We start from the raw sequence: 25527 nt of genomic DNA on the forward strand, positions 1-25527 counted from the left end.
ATGTGAAAAGCTGACTGTGGAGGAGCTAGCGCTGGAAGCAGCACAGCTGTGGAGTAGAGATTTTCACACTGTTTTTAAGCGGAGCGGCCAGCAGGGAGGAGAGCGGTTCCACAGAGGATGGGTGGGGATCAGGTGAGAGGAGCTCAGGCAGGAGCGAGCTGGGGCTGGGGCTGGGGCGGAGGTGAGGAGCCCCAGCCAGGCCCTGCTGCCTCTCGCTGTAAACAGGAAATCGAGGCCAGGAGAGCAAGGCTGAGGAAATGGGCGAGCAGAAAGGGAGAGGCAGCGACTGGCTTTGAACTCTGGAGTAAAGAAAACACTCCTAAAGGCACCACCATCAGCTCCCCCAGCACAGAGGGCCTCCAGCCAGGCTGGACTCCCATCCTCTCCCTCCCCGATAGTTCACTGTGCTTAAGGATGCTGAGGCAACACCCAAGACAAGAAGTCAGTCAAAATTTCTCAAGGTTTTTTCCCCACTGCCTGAAGAACGTACTTTGTCCTTCTTTGGGGCCACTGAAAGCATTGGGGTGGGAAAGCTTTCTGGGAAAGCAACCTCAGAGCCAAATGGATTCTGTCCCCAGGAGGGACCTGTCCTCCCTGTCCTGGAAGGGCTGCTTGCTCACTTGGCTTCCTTGACTTGCTTTCAACACCAGAAGATCCCAAGCTGGTGTCAGGTAATACCATGGCTCCAAAGGTTTCACAACATGACTTGATGTGTCACTGCATTTTCCACATCATGTCTTTCATCTCTTCAAAATTAGACATCTTTTACATCTCCTTTGACTAAAACCACATGGATGTTCTTTTCCCACTCTTTACTTCCACTCCCAAATTGGGAGGATTATTGATAGCCATAATTTGTGACCAAGTATTTTTTTAAATGGTTGGCTTTAAGATGGTATTTGAGAGCTCTTTTTGTTTTACAAAGTATTTTGTGTATCCAACTCTGTTTTAAGAGTCTTGTACATTGGCATTTCTCTTTGGAATAAATGTAAGCACAGGGATCACTGAATTTTGTGCTTCTGTGTAGAGACTACAGTGATTAAATAAACTTGCTAAGTTTTGGGGCTTGTTCAAGCTGGTGAAAGGAGACATTATTTCTGTTGGAATTTTCTTTAAAAAGCACCAACTATTGCAAGGTTTCTCTTCTGTGACTCATTTAAAAAAAATACTTCAAGTGAAGGCATGGATTACTAGACAAGCAGATATGCAGATACAGCACTCCCAGGTACTTGCTATAAATAGTTCATAAAAAATATATTTAAAGCTGGTAGACACTAGCTGCAGTTCCTGCTGATTTCCTGTTCTCTTCATCTATCGCAGGGATCCTCTGCTCCATACGGAGGGAGGGCAAACACAAAAATGCAAACTGTCAGTTCACCCAAAGCACATGTTTTGTCACTAACCCCACCTTTGACATTTTTCCAAGCCGCATTTTTAATTTCACATCTTACAGGTAAGTAAAATCTGTCAAAAATGGGGCAGTTTCAGGGCAGTAGATTTGGTCATGTCCAACCACATGTGTAGGAAGGACAAGTTCAGAAATAAGTGGGAGGAACTGAAATCTTAGGGTGGGGTTTGTGCAGTTGTGCAAAGCACCACTCAGTGCAGGTCTGCTCTCCCTCCCACTCACCACCATTCTGTTATCTGATTTCTCTTCTTACTGTCTTTTCTTATTTAACTTGGTCCCCAGCTTTCTGTCCTCTTCACTCTCAGCACCTTTGTCATCCCCCATCACCACCACCAGATTTTTGCTGCTGTCCCTATGGTTCTGGAGGCAGTGGCTGGTTATGAACGTGCTGGGACCGTGCCCCCACTGTGCTGCACTGCCAGGAGGGGAGCACATTCTTCCTTTGGGAGGACAGCATCCACCAAACCCCTGGGCAGTCAGATCTGGAATGTTCTCCATGTTTCAAGCAACATTCTTGGAGCTTTCAGAGCTGGGAGCACTGTAGTTTAATATTAACCCATCTTCATGTCCTGTTCCTGCACATGCCAACACCTTTATAGACACTGATTGGGAGGCTTGGAATCTTGTCTGCCTGGGAAAGCAGAGCACTTCCATTCATCTCTCTGTGGCTTTCAGAGGCCAAGTCAGAGCACCTGTGTTTTGACAAATTTGGTCTGTAGTATTTCCCAGCTCAATGAAATGACTTTTGGCTAACAAGGAAGGGCTTCATCCAAAGCCCTTGGCAAAAGAATGTAACCACAGAGATGTATAATGTTTTCTGTCTGAGAGCTCTGGGCTTGGCAGATAGCTGGGTAGGAGTTTGTGAATTAATTGGACTGCAGCGAGCCTGTGCAGTAAGAGAGCTCTCACAGCCAATGTTTTCCTCTATAAACAGTTGTGAAAGACTCTGGGAAGGGAAGGTGGAAAGAATCTATTTTTTTTGATAGGGCTTGATATAAATGCTTGTCTACCTCAGGCATGCAGTTATGGAAAAATCCCTGTTGACATTGTGTAAATACAGTTATGAATGTTGAATCTGCAAATAAATAATGTCATGACAAAGGAAAAAAGTCAGTGGGAAGCTTTGGTCTCTGCTCTCTATCATACTTGTCTTAATCCAAAATGACTTGTGGTGTTTTGGGGATCTGTTGCGGATTTGTGTGTGTGTTCCAGAGCAGGTGAACTCAGCAGGTGAAGAACGGCGAGTTTTCAATGAAAATCCTAGTTTCATCAATGATTCTCCCAAAGTCATACCTTTGAATTAATTTTAAATGTTTGACCATCCCATTTTCACACAGAAACATGAGCTGTGATTTATTTTGAGTAACATTAGGTTGTTTTCCCCACAGATGAACGTGAGGCAGTTCAGAAGAAGACCTTCACAAAGTGGGTGAATTCCCACTTGGCTCGTGTGTCCTGCCGAATTACAGACCTGTACACTGACCTTCGAGATGGGAGGATGCTCATCAAACTCCTGGAAGTGCTTTCAGGAGAGAGACTTGTAAGTGCTTGTCAGTATCCATTGTGGGGGGTTTGGGTGGGGTTTTGTGAATCCTTGGCTCGACTGCAGTAAAGGATATGTGAGTGCTGAGGCTTCAGCACTGAAAATGTCTTTTTATATATTAAAGGAAAAAAAAAAGAGCTCTATCTATTGCTTCAGCTGGATCCAGACACCATTAAAATGCCTTCCTACTGGCTTCAGTGGGAATCAAAGGAAGTCTTCTTCAAAGGTTTCTTGCAGGTAACATGCTGAGTGCTTGCAGCAGCATGTTCCCTGCTCCCAAATCTGACAGGCACAGAGTACAAAATGTTCCTGAGCCCCTTAGATCCCTTGGTGGTGATGAGTTAGATATGCTGGGGGGCATTCCTGGGCCCTGTGGCAGTGGCACATTTCTCTGCTGACAAACCCTGCACTGATGCAGGAGTGCAGGCCTGGCACATCCCTGCTCCCTTCCCAGAGCATGCCAGGGTTGTGCAGGACAACAACTGGAGAGGGCCACGCCACCCTTGGGAGCAGCTGGAGGTGTGTTCATTACACCCCACTGCTGAGGAATGTCCCTGAGTGTACTTGGTTTTACTCAGATAGATAAGGCTTGGGCTTTCTTTGGTTAGGGCAATGTCTAAAATCAATTTAAATAAATGGGTCAAATTCTTTCTTTGGGTGTGCTGAGGCACCCCCTTGGTGCCAGCACAAGGAGTGGTGAAGTAAGAAAGTCCTTGTAGTGGAAAATGCTGCTGCACAAGAGGAAAACTGGGTGCCAGGAAATGGCTGGGTATCAGCTTCTCCTTCAGTTCCTTAAATGATGGCGATGCTCTTAACTGCCTAATTTAGAACAATCTTTTCAAAGAAATACGAGTCTTTAGCTAAGACCCAAGGCTGCAGGGGGCTGGGTAATCACTTGTCATCAAGCTCTCCTATTAGTGGAGCTCTGTGGCTTAAGACTCTGGTAAATGAGTGGAACATATGGCCCAGTGTAGTGTGTGTGTGGGGAGGCAGAAGAGCTGTCTGAATGCATCTGGGAGGGTGAGGGAGTTGTGAGGTGCACAAAAGTGCCTGTGTGCATGGGGTAACAAATCCTGTAACAAATCCAGCTGCAGTTTGCTCAGAGCCCCTCTCTGGCTCTGCCACACTGCTCACCTCAGACGTGTTGGGTTTGACGTGCTCAGGTAGCAGGTATTCCTCACACAGGGGTAGCTGAGACCAACATGCCCCATTATTTGAGGGCTGAGACATCAACTGTGTCACCTCTGGTTAAGTCTCCCTGTCTCACTGCCAAGATTTGACTTTCAGCAGCAAATAGGAAGCTCAGAGCAGTCTCATGACTGTGACTGTGACATTCATTTACATTTTTCTCTCCAGGTTTTGGAAAATGCAAACAGGGCTGAGGCAGCTGCGGGGTGGGGAGAGGGCAGGAGCCTCCATGGAGCTGCACTTGCATCATTGTGTCTGGTGTTGGCAGCTGCCTGTACCACCACATACTCTTTCTGTAGCTTCCTTATCTGAGGCTGGAGGACAGCAGGCTCTGTTTGAACAGTGCATTCCACCACACCTTCCTCTGCAAACAAGAGTAAACGTAATGCACTAAACCTTGAGACAATTACACACACCAGAAGTATTCCAGGAGGATCTTACACACACCAAAAATGTTCCAGGAGGATTGCCACACAGCATCCACTCGCTGATGTTCTTCAGTCTTTTGGAATTTATTTTAGTCAATATTAGGTAGGTTCTGACATCTCCATGGTGCCCTAGGGAAATTAGAAGGCAGATCTTACACAGGTTTAAGATCAAGGCAAGAAACATCAAATGGTAAGAAAGCAGAAACTAGCAGAGATGAGTATCCCATGAACGTGGTGTGTCTACTGGCGCAGTGGAACAAACAAGAATTGTTTGCTCTCTTTTGAAACTGGCGTGCAGATTCTGGAGCTGGAGCCTGTGGAGCAGAGTCCAGGATTTTGGATGCCAATCAGGAAAGCAGGGCTGCTCTTTGCCCTCTCACTCTGATTGCACAAACCCTGCATTTTCCAAAACCTGTTGTGATTTTTGTTGATGAAAAGGCAAAGTCCTTGGAGGTGTGTTGGACCACAACAACAGCAACACCTCCATCTTCCTGACCTTGCTCAGTTTGATTCCCTAATCCTAGTGTTTAGTCCAGACCTTACAGCATCACGTCCTCTGCACAGCAGTGTTTGGAAGGAAACTAATAGCACGCAATGCTTTCACTGAGTACAGTGGGAAAGAATCCAGCCAGCATGAAAGGACAGTTGTAATTTGGTTTGCACACACTGTTAACCAGCTTCTCCCAAATAGAAAAATAAAGCTAGGAATTGTTTTCAGCCTAAGATTAAGCATTTAGCTCAGTTTCTTCCATAACTAAATTAAGGATTGGTAAATTCCTTACAATTCCTGGATGCTCAAAGGTCAAACCACTTAAGCACATTCTCTGTAGTGAATTCTGTCACATTTTCACTTGGAAAAGAGGAAGGGTTTTGATGTAGAACGAGTTTTCCTGTAATGTGCATGTGAAGACTCTGGGTTTGGTTCTTGCTTTCCCTCTGCTCGGTGCCTGGATCTGTGTTAGCCCAATAACTGTGCAAGATCTGTCTCTCTGTGCCTCATCCCGAGGCTATGCAGGGGAGTGTGGCAAGCACAGCCACACCTCGCACAAACCAGACTCAGACGCCTCTTCCTCTACATAAAACATCTCTGGTGAATGGTTTGGCTCTGTAACCATGGCACTGAAGCTTGTGAGAGCACAAAAAGAGCTTTTTTCTGCTCAGTAATTTGAGGCAATAGAGGCGGTGCAGGTGCTGCTTTGGGCAGTGGGAAGGGCCTTGTTAAGGCAGAAGGGACAGGCTGGGGTCTGCCACTGCTGCTTAGAAATGGCCACAGCCACAGGCTTTCCTGAGCCTTGGGAACATCCTTGTGCAGGTGAGCAGGCCTGGGAAGCTGCTCCAGGGCTCCAGGTGTGGCCATGGGCTGGGACGAGCCGTGGGCCGGAGCTGGGGTGCAGCCGGGCCTCCACCTTCCCTCCTGCCCCAGAACTGCCTCCTACCTGTGTTTTGCAAGGTTCACTCAAGCCTTAGGTCCAGCTTTCTACACTCCTGATGACTGAAGGTGCCAGCTAAAGGCTGGCTCCCAGATTGTCCCTGCTGGGTGAGGAATCTCTGGCGGGCCTCAGCCAAGCGTGCAGCTCCCTCCTGCCCCTGTCCCAGCTGTGGCTCTTTGCAGTGGCAGCGTTTGGGATGGATGGGGTGTGCACAGGCTGTACATGCAATCTGGTCCTCTTTGGAGGGCCTTTTATACCCCAGAGAAGTGTGGGGCTCCTGGAAATTCTTCCCCTTGCTGGCAGCTGTGACCGTGCATCATTCCCCAGCCTGGGGAGGAGAACAGAGCCAGGTTGACTGGGGCTGAAGCCTCAGGGTTTGTGTGTCCCAAAGGGCCACATCTTCCCGCACGGCTTCCCTCTCCACATGCCCTGTGCACAGGCTGTGTTTGCAGGGACTGTACCATGGCACTGGCAAAAACTCTTCCCCTTGAATTCAGAGGCAAGGATATTGCCTGAGCTATTTCCATGGCCAGTTAATTACATTCACTGCAGAAAACAAGAAAATTATGGCAATTAGTCGTTTGGCTGTGTACCTTTGGTGACATCCCAGTGAACACTGAACAGGCTATTCAGACAAATCTAAACCACTACAAATCCTTATCTGCACAACAAAGTTCCTTTAATTTTATTCAGTTTTACAGTAGAATTCTGCATGCTGATAACACAATTGTGTTTCTGCAGTTGCACTGGGCTTTCATATAATGTTGCACTGGGCTAACATGTAATGTTGGTGTAGATGATATTTTAATTAGTATTTTCTTTCTATATAGAAAAAATTTGTAATCAATCTCTGTTATTTTCTTACTCTTTATCCAATTTACTGACCAAAGAAAAGCAATGCCAATTCCTTCTGGAGGAGATTTACTGACTAGCTCACAGTTCAAATCTGAGCTTCTGAGTGAATATTCTGGAGAGGAAACATGAGGGAAGTTTGAAAGGCAAATTAAATTGGGGTCATGTGTTCAGCTCAGGTCCAGGATATTGGGTTTTTCCACCATAAGTTTGGCACCTGCTTCCATTGTCCTGGTGAAAATGGGCTGGAAGATGCAAGGAGTAGTTTTCCCTGGAATTTGAGTGCAGTGTTGATGCCTGGGAGTGGTGATGCACCGGCAAGGACTGAAGAATCAGGCTCTGATTTTCTCCCTCCCATCTACAGTAACAAAGGTTTTTATTCTTCCTTTTACCTTCCAGCCTAAACCAACTAAAGGAAGGATGCGTATCCATTGCCTGGAGAATGTGGATAAAGCCCTCCAGTTCCTGAAAGAGCAGCGAGTACACCTAGAAAACATGGGGTCTCATGATATTGTGGATGGGAATCACAGGCTGACACTTGGCCTTATTTGGACAATTATCCTGAGATTCCAGGTAGGGTTGTGCGCGCACACACACACACACACACACATGGATGAGCTTTCCATGCCTGTTTGTCACATACTTTCACTGCATTTTAGGAGCAGAGTGCTCCCAGGTGCTGGGAGGGAGAAGTGCTTGGGAACCTGTCAGGATAAATCAGTCTCCATTGGTGCTGCTGACCTGTGGTGGGAGTTTCCTGTGGGGAAATTCATATGGCTTTATTTCTAAATCACTAAGAAATGGGAAGTTCCAGTCTCTAGATTAGGTCCAGGAGGAAATGCTGCCCTGAACTGCTCTCCATCTCCATGCTGGTTATCCATAACCCAGCTGGCTTGGTTTTCTAGCAAGTTACATATTGGTCTTTGCCCTCTGTTAAAAGAGGCTGGGAAGTAATTTTGCAGAAAGAATAATACATGCATATGATAAATACATAGCTCATAATAAATAGCATAGTAATAAACATTCAATAGTATTAATTTTGGTGTTTCCCAGTGTTCCTTTCACCTTTTCCAAAAAGGCAGTGTTGTTTCTCAGAGAAATATTGAAATCTTCTATGTTACTTTTAGATCCAAGATATCAGCGTTGAAACTGAGGACAACAAAGAGAAGAAATCTGCTAAAGATGCTTTGCTTTTGTGGTGCCAGATGAAAACAGCTGGGTGAGTGTGGATTAAGTGATTATCTCTAAAGTTCTTACAGCATTTTAGGTTTTTGTTGAAATCATTTTAAATGGGCAAATGTATCTCTTCTTAAGTGGCTTCAGAGAGGGGCAATTCAAGACAAGTGAGTTGATGTTTACAAGTCAGAAAAGTCTGAATTTATGATGTCAATGCTGGGTGATAAACACACCAATCTGATAATCCATGAATACATACAGTAATGTGCTGGCTCTTTTTCACTCTCTTCTGAAGAAATAATGACAATTTCAAGGGAAACTTAATGCCTCTCTGCTCTGGATTTGGTGCCAGAGTGTGCAGAGCTGCACTGGGGATGCTGTATTGATTGCACTCTCCTTGTTTTTGTTCTGCAGGTACCCCAACGTCAATATCCACAACTTTACAACAAGCTGGAGGGATGGGATGGCATTCAATGCACTGATCCATAAGCACAGGTACGTGTGGCTCAATGTCTGCCCTGCTTTTGCAGCTACCTTGTAGCTTGATTCTAAAAATCCGTGAAGACCAGGAAGTTGAGGAGTTGCTGAGAGTTTTACAGCAACCTGCCTTGTTTTGAGCTTTACAGCTCTTGTGGTCGTTGTGAGCTCGGCTGGGCAGCATCTTCTCACGCCACAAGTCAAAACAGGCTGTGTTTGGTTTCAAGGGCATAAATTACACCTGTGATTATTTGGGTTTGGTTTGGTTCTTGTACCTCAGTGAGTAACCCCTGCCCAGGTCTGGAGTTCGGGGGCGGCAGTGGAGAAGCACACCCAGAGCAACCTGGAGGGAAAGGAAATCCCTGCCCAAGGATGGCCAGATGTGGTGCCAGGCTGCCACAGCTGGGGAGGCTGCCCATGGCAAGCTCAGACACAGTTATCCAGATGGATTGCATGCTTCCATGGGCACGAGGAGAGACTCACAACCACAACTTTGTTCTTCTCTTCTCCAGTGTCACCTTCCCTGCTGTTAAGCTCTCCCCATGTGCTGGGCGTTGCTTCATTCCTTTAACACTGCTGGGAAATGCACAGGGCATGTGAAACATTGGCCAGGTTTTCTAAGGGTTGGAGATTTTAGTTCATTTGAGGGTGGCTGCTTTGGGAAATCTAAAGAATTTTCCATCCTGTCTAGGCCTGATCTGATTGACTTTGACAAGCTGAAGAAATCAAATGCACACTACAATCTGCAGAATGCTTTTAACCTTGCAGAGCAGCACCTTGGTCTTACCAAGCTCCTGGACCCTGAGGGTAAGAATTCCAGCAGTTTCATCACTTAAGGGCTCTTTCCTCCCACCCCTCCATGTCAGAGCACATCTCTGTGACAGCTTTTTGTGTCCAAGAACAGCTGGAAGCTGCTGACTCACCTGGTGATACAGGCAGAGAGGGAGGGAGAGATGTCTCCAGCAGCAAACAGAGCAGCAGTAGCACAAGAGCCCTTAATCCTGTGATTATTTACTGCCATCTGACAAGTTTGTTGGCCTGGCCATGTGTCCATAAAATCATTCCAGCCAGAGGCTTCCTTCTGAGAAGGAAGAGAAGCAGAGGAGCAGAGAAGCTTCAGCCCATGCTTCTACGGGAGTGTGTGTGCTCCCAGTGCTGGGGCAAGAGTCTTGTGTCACAGGGCAGCTGTGATGTGTTTGGGCAAATTTCTTCTTGCTTGTTTTCCAGTGCTTCAGAATTGCTGCAGGAGAGGAAATATTTTCTTTTCCACCTGTATTTCTCAGATTCACCTGGACAGACATAGGCTTGAATTCCTCTCTCCAAATGCTGACACAGCACTGAAATTGTCAATTAACAGTCGTTCTGTCAACTCACACAAACACCAGAGGAGTTATTTGGCTGTGAACTAGCTGTGGCAAAGTCTGGAACTTGACTGTAAAGCCCAAAAGCCCCAAGCTTTAGCCCCAGTCCAAACTACTGCCAGAACCAGTGCAAAGCTGCTCAATTTATTTTTCATTAGGACACCAACCTTAGGGGCTGAACTGCCACTGAAGCCATCTCTGACTCCCAAACACATCCTTGGTGCACGCTGAGCTCTGTTGGTGTCACCCCTGCAGCCTCAGCATGCTGAGATAACTCTTGTTTGGTTTGCAGATATCAGTGTTGATCACCCTGATGAAAAGTCAATCATCACCTATGTGGTGACATACTACCACTACTTCTCCAAGATGAAAGCTTTGGCTGTCGAAGGAAAACGTATCGGAAAGGTCTGCCAGTTTAAATTATGAATTGTTACAAAGCAGGTTAAATATTTCTGATTTCCATTTTCCTCTCGGCTGTTAAGTTTTTAGAGTCCACTCTCTGGGAATTTTTTTTTTTTTTTGCTTTTGAACATGTTTTGAATGTTAAATATTCCCATATGACTATGAGGAGTAGTTAATTTCCAGCTGCCTCACATTAGAAAACACTTGGCTGGTGTTTTATTTTTGCTTGTTAATTTTGCATCATTGCTACTTTTCCTTTCTCATTAACTGCTCCTCAGCCTCTGGGCCCTCTGTCTCCTCTGGAAAAGTCCCTCATTTAAAACATGTGCAGTCATTCTTTGTCCTTTGGTGACACTGCCCCCGTCCTTACAGCTGGCAGACTGAACATGAATCCTTGTGTGAGCCTCAGCTCTGCCCCCCTATTGCTTTGGGATCTTGGGAATTGAGTGCTGAAAAATGCCAAGCTCTCCTTCCTCGGGGATCCCGGCAGCGAGTACTCTGATTCACAACTCAACTCTCCCAGCAGTTCCTTTTATGTGGCTTGTTGGATTTAAATGACTGAAGGGCACTGCCCCTGTGACTCATGTGTGTTGTGCTGCTGTTGCAGGTGCTTGACAATGCTATTGAAACAGAGAAAATGATAGAAAAATACGAGTCCCTGGCTTCTGACCTGCTGGAGTGGATTGAGCAAACCATTATCATCCTCAACAATCGCAAATTTGCCAACTCCCTGGTTGGGGTGCAGCAGCAGCTGCAGGCGTTCAACACTTACCGCACAGTGGAGAAACCACCCAAGTGAGTTTAATCTCAGCTTAACACAACACTCAGTGCTCTTGTTGGCTTAGTCACTCATTGATTTTTTTTTTAAAAAACAAACACATCCAAGTAATTTTAATTGTGGCTTAAGAATTTATTTTCCTAAGCAAGCCCAACTCTCATATTCCTGATTGGTACTCATCAATGTTACCTGGGGCTTGTTTGCTCTGTGCTGTTCTGCGTGCAGATCATAACAACATCAAGGAGAAAAGCGTGTCTCCCACAGGATCTGGGAGTCCTGGAAGCTGTCCCTGCCCTGGGATGCCTGTCTTATCATACAAGTGGTAATAGCATACCATGGTAGTACAGTAATGTCACCACTTGTGCTTTTAATAGCAGTGGATAATACCAAAATGCTGCTATTAAAAGATCCCTGCTGCTTATCCATCATGAAAAGGAAGTGTGTCTGGCTCTGTCAAACAGCTCTGCTTACTCAAACTGATACAAGCAAAACTGGGCAACTTATTTCTGGAAAGCTTCTTTTAGGATCGTGATATCAAAACTGTTTATTATTTTTGTCTAATATGAGTTCTAATGGATAATAATCACAACCTGAAACATTACACAGGATCCAGACATCTAAAATTGCAGATTATTCCCTAATGTCCATGGAGTTTGTTTATTTCCCAGGCATACAACACAGGGAAAACAGTGGGAAGAGTTTATTGACTGCAGAGGGCTTTAAATAAAACTTCCATTTCTTGTGCTGATGGAGTAAACTAGGATAGTGCACATACCAGAATAAAAAAAAAAAGCCTTTTCCTGTCTCCCAAGGGGTTTAAATCCAAACACTCAGACAGCTGACTTCTGTGAAGCTGCTTTTGCTGTCTGCCCCAACTGGCTCCAGGGGAAGTGTGGGCTATTTCCATTGCTCCCAGCTCCCACACAAGATGGAAGTGTTTATGGGACCATTCACCATGTCAACATTTTAAACAAGTGCTTTATTACAGTTTACTGTAGTCGACTATATTCAATGTTTTATAGAAGTGCTTCCCCGTGAGGGTGGTGAGGCCCTGGCACAGGTTACCCTGAGAAGCTGTGGCTGCCCCATCCCTGGAAATGCTCCAGAACAAGTGGGACAGGGCTGGGAGCAGCCTGGGATAGTGGAAGGTGTCCCTGCCCTGGCAGGGGGTGGGACTGGATGGGCTTTAAGGTTCTCTCCAACCCAAACCATTCTGTCAATCCATGATTCTACAATTATACCTTAGCAGTAACGAAAGTTTGATTGTAACTCAATTCTCTTGCAAAATTTTGTTTAGATTTACAGAAAAAGGAAACCTGGAAGTACTGCTTTTTACCATCCAAAGCAAAATGAGAGCCAACAATCAGAAAGTGTACATGCCGAGGGAGGGCAAACTCATCTCTGACATTAACAAGGTAACCTGAGCAGTTCCTGCCCTGTGACTCGGGATATTGCTGTTTTCTCTCAGAAAACTGGGCAGAAAAACGTTTGTGATCTCCAGCCTTGATGTGGATGCTGTAAGGGATGGGTGAAGTGGGGTGACCTTTTCCTAGAGCTCGGAGTTACTACCCTGAGCCAGGCCCTGGGTGTCCTCAGCATCTGTAGGAGTTTCTGCTCCTGGGGCTGCCAGCTCTGCCTTGCCCCTCGTGGTCCTGGCTGTTGGACAGAAGTGACAGGAGGCAGCAGCAGCAGGTGCTGTGCCCTCCCCTTCACCTCCCAGTGCCCTGCCTGGGCATCATAGATCCCTCTGGGGTCCTGCAGCCTGTTCTCTGCTGCTGCAGCTGGCAGGGCAGGGCTGGGCACAGCAGAGCTGACAGGCTCTCTCAAGGATAGCAAACAGCTTCAGCCTGGCAGCTTCCTCCTTTGCGTTTGATCATCCTTGGCATTTCCAGACCAGCTGTTGTGGGTGTCTATGGCCTCATCCCAGGGAGCAGCAAACTGCAGGAGGAATGCCCAAAATAGTTGTGTTTCAGGCAGTTTCACATCTGTTTGGATTTAGATTCAGTTTGTGGTTAATGAGGGTATTTTTGTTGTCTGTAAGAAGATCTGCAAGGTGATTAGCTGACTTCCAACATGCATCTAAGACTTCTGATTTTTATAATATTATCGTCATGCATAGAATAACTTCTGGCTTGGGGGTAAAAAAGGACTTGTAAGCACCAGAAGTAACCAAATTCTGCAGTTGTTTCCTTTTCCAAAGTGTAATAGAGAACAACAGTTGTATGTTGATTTTGGAGGTGAGAGGCTGTGAATCTCTAATTCCTTATTTCCTAAAGGAGGAAGATAGAATCTGCTTGTTTGGGAGTAGCACTCAGGAGATTTTATTTTTTTAAACAAACACTTTCTTACGCATTCAAGCCAGGTGGTTTCCTTAGGCTTTGTTGGGGAGGGAGGTAAGAAAGGACGATAGAAAATGCATCTGAGATAAACAGCTTGCTCAGAAAATTACTGACTAAATTGAGAACAGATTTTAAGTCATGTGTTTACATTAGCAAACAAGGTGTAGGGCCAGCCAGTGCAAACTGGATTTATGGCCTTATAAATAACTGAACCAGCTTGGTGAAAGTTGCCTGTAGTGACTTCAGCCCTGATTCCATGCAAAGGAGATGGGATTTATCATAATCTTGTAAGAATGTGTTGTTTAGAAGCCGTGTGTTTTTCCTCCCCGTCTTCAGGCCTGGGAAAGACTGGAAAAAGCTGAACATGAAAGAGAACTGGCACTGCGAAATGAGCTCATCAGACAAGAGAAACTGGAACAACTTGCACGGAGATTCGATCGCAAGGCAGCTATGAGAGAAACTTGGCTGAGCGAAAATCAACGTCTTGTTTCTCAGGTGCTGCTCTCAGAAATTGTCTGGGTGACTAAAATGGTTCCCATGAGTAATTACAGGATGCACTTCTTGCAAGGAGAACATCTTCTCCCCTGTGCCTCATATTTTACTACATCTATGTATGTGTATATTTATTTATTGTATTTAGTTACTCTGTATGTGTGTGCACTGTGCACCCTCTCTTTTATACATTTGGGATTCCCTTCTTTGAACCTACCAGCCTGTGGTCAGGAGATTTGATGAGGAAATAACTACTCACAGTCAAGATTTTCTTTATCTGAATATTTTGGTGAGTTTAGTGAAATTAACCCAAGAGTTAATTTTATTGTTTAATATTAGAGATGATAATATTAGATTAGCCCCAGCCTAATCCTGATGGCCACGTGATTCTTCCCCCAAAGGCAGTGAATAATATCTCTGATTTTATCAGTGGTTCTTTACTATCAGAGGCATCTCTTATTTTATTAAAAAAGACTCTTGGGATCATTTTGAGGTCCTGGATTTTCTAACAAGTGTGTTTTGCCAAGTCAGAACTGACAGCAGAGGTTGAGCAGTGAGACTTTTATCCTCAGCAGCCATTCCTGAAGAAGTGCCTCTGCCTTTGCAGGACAATTTTGGCTTTGACCTCCCAGCAGTGGAGGCTGCCACGAAGAAGCACGAGGCCATCGAGACGGACATCGCCGCCTACGAGGAGCGGGTCCAGGCCGTGGTGGCGGTGGCGAAGGAGCTCGAGACTGAAAACTACCACGACATCAAACGCATCACTGCGAGGAAGGACAATGTTATCCGCCTGTGGGAGTATCTCCTGGAGCTGCTCCGGGCACGGAGACAGCGGCTGGAGATGAACCTTGGGCTGCAGAAGATTTTCCAGGAAATGCTGTACATTATGGACTGGATGGACGAGATGAAGGTGGGTGGAAGTCCTTTGAGCATGCAGACCAAATATTCTTCAGAGGTGTATGTGCCCTTTTCTGTCAAGTTCTAAGATTCATTTTGCCCCTCTGGTTTAGTAGACAGAGCCAGAACATCCACATTCAAGAGGAACGAACAAATTCCTTATGATTCGTTAACAATAAAGATTAAAAACAAGTAAGGAAAAAGAACAAGTTCACTCCTATAAAAAGCTACTTTTCATGTCTGTCTCACAGAGCCCAGGAGTTTTGGTCACAGTGCTTGGGTAAAGATAACAGATTTGGTGAAAGGGAATTAAATAATCTCTCTCCATCATGATTTGCATGGGGAGCAAGTCACCTCTTCACTCCTCTGATTTAAAAAGCTTGAATTTCTTCCTGTTCTCCTGGGATCTGGGAAGGGAAAGGACCACAGCTTGTCCATCAGCCAGCAGAACTTGGAAGCTGTTGGAGGAAGGCAAGCTGTGTGTCGCTCATCAGGAGCTCACAGCAGCTGGGCTGAGTGCTGCTCCTTGGCCCTGCTGAGCTAACTCAGCCTCTCAGCATCCTAGACTGAAAATTCATTGAAGAGCAGTCAAGTTCTTCATAGCTGCCAGTGATTTCAAAAATACTGGCTCAAATTTGTATCAGCCATGTCTCTGTATTTGGAATTTCTGTCCTTATAGGCCTGGAGTTCCTCTGACCTAATGTACCAACAGATAACAGCGCCTGAAGTCCCAAAGCAGCAAACAGCTTTTGGCCTTCAGCCTGTTTTACTTGTCTTTCTCATTTTGTTCAGGTGCTTCTGCTGTCCCAAGACTACGGCAAACATTTGTTGGGAGTTGAAGACCTGCTGCAGAAACACGCTCTGGTGGAAGCTGACATTGCTATCCAGGCTGAGAGAGTGAGAGGGGTCAATGCCTCTGCTCAGAAGTTTGCCACCGATGGAGAAGGTAACCAGCACCCAACATACCCCTTTTGTCTTGATTACCTACAAGGTTGTCTGGGAGACTCATTAGTTCTGCAAGATAGGTTAGCTGAACTCCACAGCAGAATGAGAGAATCCAGCTCAGTTTGTTCCTTCTGTACTCAGCGTGTCAATGATTCATTTGTCCAGGAACCTGCTCAGGAATTGTGTGTGGCATTGTGCCTTGCATGGGGTTGCAATGCATGCAGCTGCTGTTGCAGAGGTCACCACGGCTCCCCATGCTGTGTTCCTAATCAAACATTTACACACATTGTTGGACCCAGCCTCATGGTGCCCAGATTTATCCTAAAAGGAAGCAATTCCCTAGAACCCAGCATTGTTAAGTAGAGTAAATGGCGTCCATTTTGTGCAGTTGTGGATAAATCTGAACTCAGTGATTTTTGTCTCACTGGAAACAGTCATGAATATCTTTCCATTTGGGTTTTTTTTTGTCTTTTGGAAAGAACAGTATTTTCTATGTTATTGTGTGGTGGAGCTTGAACACTTCCCACTCACTTTCCTTAGACTAAGGATGAATTCTTTCACGTAAACCTTGTAGCTGGAACATGCAGGAATTCAGAGCTCTGCGTTTGCCCAGCCATGGGGATGGCAGTGAGCAAGCCCAGGTGGTAACACACGTTCTCTGTCCCAGCAGGTTACAAGCCCTGTGACCCGCAGGTGATCAGGGACCGCGTGGCTCACATGGAGTTCTGCTACCAGGAGCTCTGCCAGCTCGCGGCCGAGCGCCGCGCACGCCTCGAGGAGTCCCGGCGCCTCTGGAAATTCTTCTGGGAAATGGCCGAAGAGGAAGGCTGGATCAGGGAGAAGGAGCAGATCCTGTCATCTGATGACTACGGGAAGGACCTAACCAGTGTCGTCCGACTCTTGAGTAAACACAAGGCCTTTGAGGACGAGATGAGTGGCCGCAGCGGCCACTTTCAGCAGGCGATAAAAGAAGGTGAAGACATGATCGCGGAAGAGCATTTTGGGTCTGAGAAGATCAGAGAGAGAATTAAAGATATCCGGGAGCAGTGGGCTAACCTGGAGCAGTTATCTGCCATTAGGAAGAAGCGGCTGGAGGAAGCCTCTCTCCTTCACCAGTTCCAGGCTGATGCTGATGATATTGATGCGTGGATGTTGGACATCCTCAAGATTGTCTCCAGCAATGACGTTGGCCACGATGAATATTCCACTCAGTCCTTGGTCAAGAAACACAAAGACGTGGCTGAAGAGATTGCGAGTTACCGGCCGACCATCGACTCTCTCCACGAGCAGGCCAAGGCCCTGCCGCAGGAGCACGCGGAGTCTCCGGATGTGCAGGGCAGGTTGTCCGGAATCGAGGAGAGATACAAAGAGGTTGCTGAGCTGACCCGGCTGCGTAAACAGGCCCTGCAGGATACCCTCGCTCTCTATAAGATGTTCAGTGAGGCAGATGCTTGTGAGCTTTGGATTGACGAAAAGGAGAAGTGGCTGAATAATATGCAGATTCCAGAGAAGCTGGAGGACCTGGAAGTGATCCAGCACAGGTGAGAACACCTTTAAGGAAGTTTGGGGAATACTGGGTGGAAGTGTTTTACCCCAGCTACCTTTCTCAGCTTGCCTGTGGCTCAGATTCTCTAATGCCTGCGGGGGATCTTGTGTTTGTTTGTTTTCCCCCACTCCAGGTTTGAAAGCTTGGAGCCAGAAATGAACAACCAGGCGTCCCGTGTGGCCGTGGTGAACCAGATTGCCAGGCAGCTGATGCACAGTGGCCACCCTGGGGAGAAGATCAAAGCACAGCAAGATAAACTCAACACAAGGTAAGTGAGAGCCTCGTGCTCAGGAACATCACACCAGCTGGAGCAAGTACGGTGGGGTCATTTGTTTTTCTTGAGTAGGCTTTTTTAAGATATTCTGATGCTGTTACCTGAAGTATCTTTGAGGTCTTTAAAGCTTCAAAAGAAAGAGCTGTGCTTTTCAAATACTTGATTATCAGATGGAGTTTTGCTCTTGACTTAATCAGGCCCTGAATGTGTCAGTACTTTGATTTGAGAGCTGGAAATTGACTGTAATAATTACTATGATAAAAAATAAATCAATATAGTTTTGTATAAACGCCCTCATTTTTTAGCTTCAGAATAAACCAGGGGAGTGTGAAAAGTTGATGTAAGTGCCAACCTTTCAGTTGAGGAAAAATTATACCCAGTGTGCTGGTACTTGTCACATTCTAATACACACCATATCTGGGTTAATGATTGCTTTGCTAGAAATACTGATGGTGTGGGAAGGACTGAGAAAACCCTGAGTAGCTGGGTTTACCAAGCTGGTGAGAGCAGCTGCTCACTCAGCAATGCTGCCACATCCTTTTCCCACAAATCTCAATTTCTCTGCTCTCCTCACACATTTCAGGTGGAGCCAGTTCAGAGAACTGGTAGATAGGAAGAAGGATGCTCTGCTCTCTGCTCTGAGTATCCAGAACTACCATCTTGAATGTAATGAAACCAAATCCTGGATCAGGGAAAAGACCAAAGTGATTGAATCCACACAAGACCTGGGTAACGACCTGGCTGGAGTGATGGCCTTGCAGAGGAAGCTGACGGGCATGGAACGGGACCTGGTGGCCATCGAAGCCAAGCTCAGTGACCTGCAAAAGGAAGCAGAGAAGCTGGAATCAGAGCATCCTGACCAGGCACAAGCCATCCTTTCACGGCTTGCAGAGATCAATGATGTGTGGGAAGAAATGAAGACCACCCTGAAGAACCGGGAAGAGTCTCTGGGAGAGGCCAGCAAGCTGCAGCAATTCCTGAGAGATCTGGATGACTTCCAGTCTTGGCTCTCCAGAACACAGACTGCAATTGCCTCTGAAGATATGCCCAACACCCTGACAGAGGCTGAGAAGCTGCTCACTCAGCACGAGAATATCAAGAATGAAATCAACAACTATGAGGAAGATTATCAGAAGATGAGGGACATGGGTGAGATGGTGACACAAGGGCAAACTGACGCTCAGTACATGTTCCTACGCCAGCGCCTACAGGCTTTGGACACCGGATGGAATGAGCTTCACAAAATGTGGGAGAACAGGCAAAATCTCCTTTCCCAGTCTCATGCCTACCAGCTGTTTCTCAGAGATACCAAGCAAGCAGAAGCTTTCCTTAATAACCAGGCAAGTGGTCAAGATATACCTGATTTCATTTCTACTGGTTGGCACTGTGTACTGCAAGCAATTAACAAAGTCCATTGGCTTTGGAGAGCCACAAGCAGACAAATTGTCCTTTTCTAACTGTATTTTGCTTCAAACTGTTCTTGGGAGATGTTGGTTGTTGGAGCAGCAGCATAGCCTGAGTGTAACAGTTTTCTCTCTGATTTCTTTAATCCCAGGAGTATGTTCTGGCACACACAGAGATGCCGACTACCTTGGAAGGAGCAGAAGCTGCTATTAAAAAGCAGGAGGATTTCATGACCACCATGGATGCCAATGAAGAAAAGATCAATGCAGTTGTGGAGACAGGCAGGAGGCTCGTTAGTGATGGGAACATTAACTCTGATAAAATCCAGGAGAAAGTGGACTCTATTGATGACAGGTAAGGGCAGAACGATGGCACAATGTAGCTGTTCCTCCTTTAATTCTGTTCTCTGAGAAGTGCCCTTTTACCAGGATTCAAAGGCAAAGTAACAGCTTAGAAAATGTCTGTTCCAGACTGTTTCCTTTGTCTTCTGGAAAATAGGAACTGTCATGTTTCAAGAATGCACCAGGCTAATCTTAATTAAACAATACCTCTCCCACTTTCTATAGGCTTGCTAGGTAATGAGCTCCCTACCCAGAATTTGGCTGTTTGAGTGGTGCCGTGTGGTTCTTGGAGTATGAACAGACTTGATGCTCTGGTGGGGGCTGTGGCACTTGGCTGTGTCTGGTTCCACAAGTCTCAGTTTCCTCTGCTGCCCCCGAGCTGGTGTAATTATAACATATTCCTGTCCTTCCTCTGGAGAAGGAATGTGGCTCTTCAAGGGTGTAATTGGCATTGCAGCCACCCCACCCGCTCCACTTTGATCACCTCTTCCAGCTTGTCTGGCCCCTCTGAGATCAGATTAGCAAGCACTGGTACAAGTGTGTCTTTCATCCCAGAACAAGTCCTCTGCTTTCTCTCTCTGCCTGTAGCATGGATGCTATAGAACATTAAAAGTTTGTTCTTCTTTGAAACCCAAATGTTCAGTTTTGATGGCTGTTGTTCTTTCTGCTTTTGGTTTGGCTAACAGTAGAGTCTTTCAAGGTACTGTGGGAGTCAGAACACAGCAGTGAGCTGTGAAATGTCACTATTGACCCTCCCATCAGTCTTCCATCCTTTCACAGCTGGTAAGCTCAGGTTCTCCAGCCGCCTTCATCTCCAAGGAGAAACTGAAGTAAATGTTGTACCTTCCCTGTTTGTGCAGAGATGTCCCACTGTGCATGCACCCACTTTAGCCATGCCTCATGGCTTCAGGAAAGGCAGCTCTTCCTGTTCCCAGAGCTTGCTGAGGGCCTCTGACAGCTGAACCCCCAGGGTACCCCATGTTGCCATTCTCTCTCTCTCACCAGCTTGGCTCTAGATCCCAGAGAGAGTCTGCAAAGGCCAGGAGAAGGAGATTGCATGAAAGCAATCAAGGGGACAGCTAGGACAGTGATTTTCCTTATTTACCTTCTCTAAAGGCCCTCTACTCTAAGTTTTCCCATCCACTCAGGAAAGCAGGAGAACTTGATCCCAGCCTTCTGGTCAGGTGTCCTCTTTTCTGCAGCTTTTGGAATATTAAAAGAAAGCATCCAAGGATATCATAGCAAATGGCCAGCTGCATCTTGCAGCCCTGTCTGAAGTGGCTGGAGTGGGAGCCAGCTTCAGCCCATGTCCTGTGTGCTCTGCAGAGGCTCTGGTGCCTGTCACCCCAGTGCTCCTCTGTGCCCCGTTGTCCCTGCTGTCCTGCCCGGGGGACGTGTGCTGGAGCTGCTACTGGAACTGAGCATTTCCTCAATTCCAAAGCTATTTATGCCGAGCGCTGCAAAAAGCATCCGGTGCGCTGCTATCCAGGAAATCCGTGGGATTGCTCCCCGGGTCTGGGGGGCTGATAAGCCTCCAGAACAAAGCCCTGGGGCTGCGTGCACTGGGAGGAGTAGCAGAGGAAGCCTCTTTGCTTTCACAAGAAGTGGCTTTCCCAGCTGAGCTCCACCTGGATGTCTAACAAAGGACCAAAACAAACAAGCACAAATATGTGCAGTGGCTCCATACTTCCCATAGGGAGCTCTTTGTAGTTTCTGGTATTGTTCAGAGGGGGTTTTGCAGTTGTGCTTTCGAGCTGTTCCTGAGGAGACCCCACCGGTCCTGGTGCAGCAGACAGGCCCTGCCCTGGGATGGTTCCCATCTCAATAAGGATGGCACAACGGGGAGGAAAGTGCAATAGGAGGGAAACACTTGAGCACAACCTCTTAGTGCAGTTCACGTGCAAGGATGAATGGGCATAAGGACATGGAGTAAGGGTGAGGGAAAGAGAAGGTGGGTTTGCATCAAGCTATCACCAGCTAGCTTTTCCAGCTGGGGAAGAAGCTGGTGTCCCTGTGCAGCTGTCCCTGCCTGGGTGACTTGTGCTGCTCTGAAGCATTTTCTCCTTCATTTTCATATGGAAGAGTGTTGGGAGCTGTCCCTCTCCATGTGCCTGCTCATGGCCTCTGATTCTGCAAGGGAGATTTAGTCTAAAGACAGTGGAAGATCTGGCACAAGTTGTGATCTGAGCCTGTTTTACATCAACTTTTGTATTTGTGCAACTTTCTGCTCAACAGAGAACAGAAGTAAGTTTTGTTCTTGCCCATTCAGAAGGGAGAGTGCCTCATTTGCTGGAGCAATGAAAGAAGCTAAAACTGCCTTTCATATATCTCAGGATTCCTAGCAGGCAGCTGCATTCACACCATGTGTAAGATTTATTATTTCTGCACAGGCTTTGAAACCCACAGGCTTACAGTTAAACCACAAGTGGTTTTGTCAGTTTTCAGCACTGTCAGCATTCTCAGGGGCCTCTGGGAGTCAGCTTGGGGACACCGGGCAAATTCTGGATTAATTTGTGTCAGACACCTCCTTGTGCTGAACAGATCTTACACTTATGATGTCATATGTGTGATACAGAGTTCAAAGCCATTCTAAATAACTGGAGCCTGCAGAGCAAACTATTCTTCCACAAACTGTTCTAGAAAATTAGTAATAAGCAGTCATTGACAACCTTAAGTGTGAATTCTTTAAAAGAATTTAAGGATATTTGTACAAGGAGTTAATAATATTTAGGTACAGCTTGTCTAGAGCAGAACAGACTAAATAACTTATTTAAGTCCTTTATTCCCATAAAAAAGTCAGTGATGAAAACACAGGAATTCCTGTCTGTTCCAGCAGTGCCCATCCTCAAAATGCTTCTGCTTTGTTATGGTTCAGCCCTGTTCTTCAGAGAAAACTCATTGTCCAGTCTCACTCCAGGTCACCTTGAGCAAAACAACCTTGTACAGTTACATAGCTCTAAGCACCAACGATCATATTTGTTATGCTATGGCATCATCTGTTTGACATCCCTGCGTGGTTTCCTTCAAAGTCCTTCTAGTCAGTATTTCCAACACTCCATGGGAGATATTTTTATGAGTTTTTTAAAATTTGGGTTTTCTCAACATAAGAACTTCTGTACTTATCTTAAATCTATTCAAGCACCATGAAAGTTCTCTTTTAAACTTCATAACTTGTGTCCTCTCTAGAATACATGAGTCTGTAATGTAAGCTAGCCTTAAATCTCTGAAATCAGCCTGATAAAATCACCCAAGCAGTTCTTTGCTTCATTTTAACAACCTGAGTAATGCAGCGTGTTTGCTCAGGCACATAAAAGCCAGCCAAGAAAGAGTGGAATCAAACCCAGGGATGTTTGCCTCATTAGAGAGGTTTTTCCTAAGGCACAGTTTGTGTCTTTTCCTTTGTGTTCCCTCTGTCAAATCTTCAGCCTCACCTGGGCTTGGACTCCAGGCTCTTGCTTTGATGGTTCCACGTGTGTTCCTTGCCATGCAATCTCTATGCAATCATTTCCTTGACTACACCTCTAGAGATGCTGCTTGCCTGCTTGATTGAAGGCAGCTCTTGAGGCCAAAGAGAAACAAACTGTAGTCCTGTAAAGGGTTTTCTCCTATTCCTATGCCTACAGAGCTGTTGTTTTTATAGAAAATGTATCTCCAAGTATTCCTTGTGTTTCTGAAGTCACTAAATTGGTGCCAGAGAGCTTGCTGTGGTAACTTACTGCAGATCAGGAAGAGTGGTGTCATAATCCAGTTGTCATCAACATGTAATTTATGGTCTTCTGGAGTATCATGAGTCTCTGGAGATCTCCACTAACATGGATTTATTTAGCTTTTGCCAGCCTGTGCTGAGCTCATCTTATAAATTGCCACCCTTTAAAATAATTTCCAACTCTCAGTCCATGTTTATCTTATTACAAATGGCAGCAATATTTCACTTTAAACCCCTGTACAGTGCAATAGGAATAAACCTAGCACAATAAGCAGTAAATAAAAATTATCTTTACTCCGTCTCTTCCTTGTAAATTGCCTCATAAATAATGAAAAGGATGGAAGGACAGGGATAACTACTCGAGATTAAGCATTTTTCAAACATGCCCAGAGGTACCTTGGGAATCAGCCCCATTCCATTAGAAGGACCCACCACAACCTTTGGGACTGCCAGCGTGGCTCATCCTTAAAGGGGCAAACTGTGATGAATCAAATTTGGCCTTCTGGATTAACCTTTCCTTCTCTTCTGGCAGCTCTTAAACACTCTGAGAAATATGTTCCAAGTACATAAAGCTTCTGTGTGCAGAGCCACCCAGGGCTGCTGCACGTGGTTAAACACAGCCTTGGGAAGGGTCTGTGGCCCGGCTCAGCTTTGTGCAGGACAAGGAGGTGCTGAAGGTGTTTTACAAAGAGAGTTCCAGCGGGTGCACCCTGTGAGGGCCACACAGCATCCTCTCACTGCTGCAATTCACAGTTTCCTTATGTTTTTTGGCAAACAGCCTGAACTCTCCTGTGGGCTTGAAATGAGTGGGCCAAATTCTGTCCGTAACACGTTGTGAAACCCTGCTGATTTCAGAATGTTGTCTGTCTATTTAATGGGTCACAAAAACAAGGAGATGCTGAACTTCAGTGAGCCCATTAAATAACACACTCCAAAATGTCCTTTGAAAGGCAGCAAAGGACACACACCACAAACAACTTACCAGCACCTGCAGTCCAAAGAGGCTCCAGAAACCAACAGTGACAGTTTTTTATGAAATGCCTGTTTAATTTCCTTTCTCTATTGTTTTTGTTCTGACCAGACATAGGAAGAACCGTGAAGCAGCCAGTGAACTTCTGATGAGACTGAAAGATAACAGGGATCTCCAAAAGTTTCTTCAGGATTGCCAAGAGGTAAATCATGCCCTTTCACTTGTATTGCTGAAAGCTGCATCCTGCAGAAGATCATTCTTACTCCATATTTTATGAGGACTGGAATGCTCAGTCACCCAGTAGTATTTAGGGTGGAGTAAACATAAAAAAAACCCTAACCATACCACTGCATAAAAAAAAGTTTGTTTTTTCTTTTCTTTTCTCATGAAACAGCTTTTCTTTTGTCATTTGAGCTAAAGACATAGGAAACTGTCAAAAGCAGTAAAGATTTTCTACTGTGGTATAAATTATAACCATGTGGAATGTGGTGGGGTAAACAGTGCACTTACTAAGAGTTTTGTCTGCAGCTGTACAGATGCATGTAGCCTGGTGCAGGGGATTTCAAGTGATTTCTAGCAAACATTAGTCAGAAGAATGAGAGGTTAAGAATAAAAAAGGAGCAAGATTAAACTATATCATGTATGTGTGATCTACCTGATAGTTTACATGTGTTTAAAATTGTTAAGTAGTATAACATTTGAAAAAAGAAATTCTTTCCAGATTTTCTAATCACATACATTAACCATTTACACTGATGACAACATTTTCAAGTTCAGAATACTCTTGTTCCTAGCACAAGGAATTAATCAAGTAATTTTCAGGTTATTTCATGGAGTACTGGCAGATAATAAAGAGTTTTGCCTGTGAGGTTTTGATCATAAACTGGGCAAGTGGTATTTGCTGCTTGGTTGCCTGGATCCAATCTGTTTCCCAGCATTGCGTAAGCTGCCCATGAACTTGCCTTCAATTGCTCCCTCCTTGGTGGTTAAAACATGACAGATTAGCAAAAATTCTGCTGTTATTAGCAGCAGCTTCTTCCTTCCTCTGTGACAGCTCTGGTACAAAGATCCCCTGGCTCTCAGGGCTCTCCTGGCCTCAGTGTCAGTGTGGGTGTGTTCCCCAGGATCTGGTTTTCCCCTGTATCACTGGAAGAAAAATGAAAGCATAAAAGCCCCAGTATTGGCTGCCTGAACGCTTTCCTCTCCCCTGTTTCTGTCCAGCCACTAAAACATGGATGTCTCGACTTCACACTTCAAAAACAAACTTACAATTGCCCAAATGTCAGGGATTTTTCCAGTCCTCTTTGAGAGGACGTTAGCTTTGGTGATAGTTGAAGGGCTATTTCCTGAGAAAACTTAGACTTTTCATTATTGTGGTTCCTGCCAACACCTCTGTTGGGCTGGAGGGTTTGTGATGGAGCAGCACTGTCCTGTGGGTGGAAGGGAGCCAAGACAACACCTCACCCTTGGCTTTTTCCTCAGTGCTGCCTGTGAAGCTGGGAATTGTTAGGGAACAGCTTTGAGCCAGTCCCCATTTCACCCTCAGTGATCCTTTGGCTTTCCTGCCTGC

The 25527-nt window shown here is 45.7% G+C and overlaps 1 protein-coding gene across 6 annotated transcripts in view; it reads left to right on the plus strand.

The window, feature by feature from the left end:
* Nucleotides 1-25527, plus strand: part of SPTBN1 (spectrin beta, non-erythrocytic 1) — a 115479-nt gene that overhangs the window by 65577 nt on the left and 24375 nt on the right. For 4 of the 6 annotated variants that reach the window (XM_088052658.1, XM_088052659.1, XM_088052660.1 and 1 more), the window contains 16 exons: nucleotides 2797-2948; nucleotides 7249-7422; nucleotides 7977-8068; nucleotides 8440-8520; nucleotides 9194-9309; nucleotides 10156-10268; nucleotides 10873-11060; nucleotides 12341-12458; nucleotides 13719-13877; nucleotides 14482-14784; nucleotides 15564-15717; nucleotides 16384-17257; nucleotides 17396-17530; nucleotides 18120-18876; nucleotides 19092-19294; nucleotides 24069-24159. In XM_088052658.1, coding sequence (XP_087908784.1) covers nucleotides 2797-2948; nucleotides 7249-7422; nucleotides 7977-8068; nucleotides 8440-8520; nucleotides 9194-9309; nucleotides 10156-10268; nucleotides 10873-11060; nucleotides 12341-12458; nucleotides 13719-13877; nucleotides 14482-14784; nucleotides 15564-15717; nucleotides 16384-17257; nucleotides 17396-17530; nucleotides 18120-18876; nucleotides 19092-19294; nucleotides 24069-24159 — 3710 coding nt within the window. The remainder of the gene's footprint in view (nucleotides 1-2796; nucleotides 2949-7248; nucleotides 7423-7976; nucleotides 8069-8439; nucleotides 8521-9193; nucleotides 9310-10155; nucleotides 10269-10872; nucleotides 11061-12340; nucleotides 12459-13718; nucleotides 13878-14481; nucleotides 14785-15563; nucleotides 15718-16383; nucleotides 17258-17395; nucleotides 17531-18119; nucleotides 18877-19091; nucleotides 19295-24068; nucleotides 24160-25527) is intronic. The other 2 variants (XM_088052661.1, XM_005525472.3) reach the window with 1 other exon arrangement.

Source organism: Pseudopodoces humilis, chromosome 3, assembly GCF_049639895.1.
Source record: "Pseudopodoces humilis isolate 2021_Gansu_Grassland_sample_001 chromosome 3, ASM4963989v1, whole genome shotgun sequence".
Lineage (NCBI taxonomy): Eukaryota > Metazoa > Chordata > Aves > Passeriformes > Paridae > Pseudopodoces > Pseudopodoces humilis.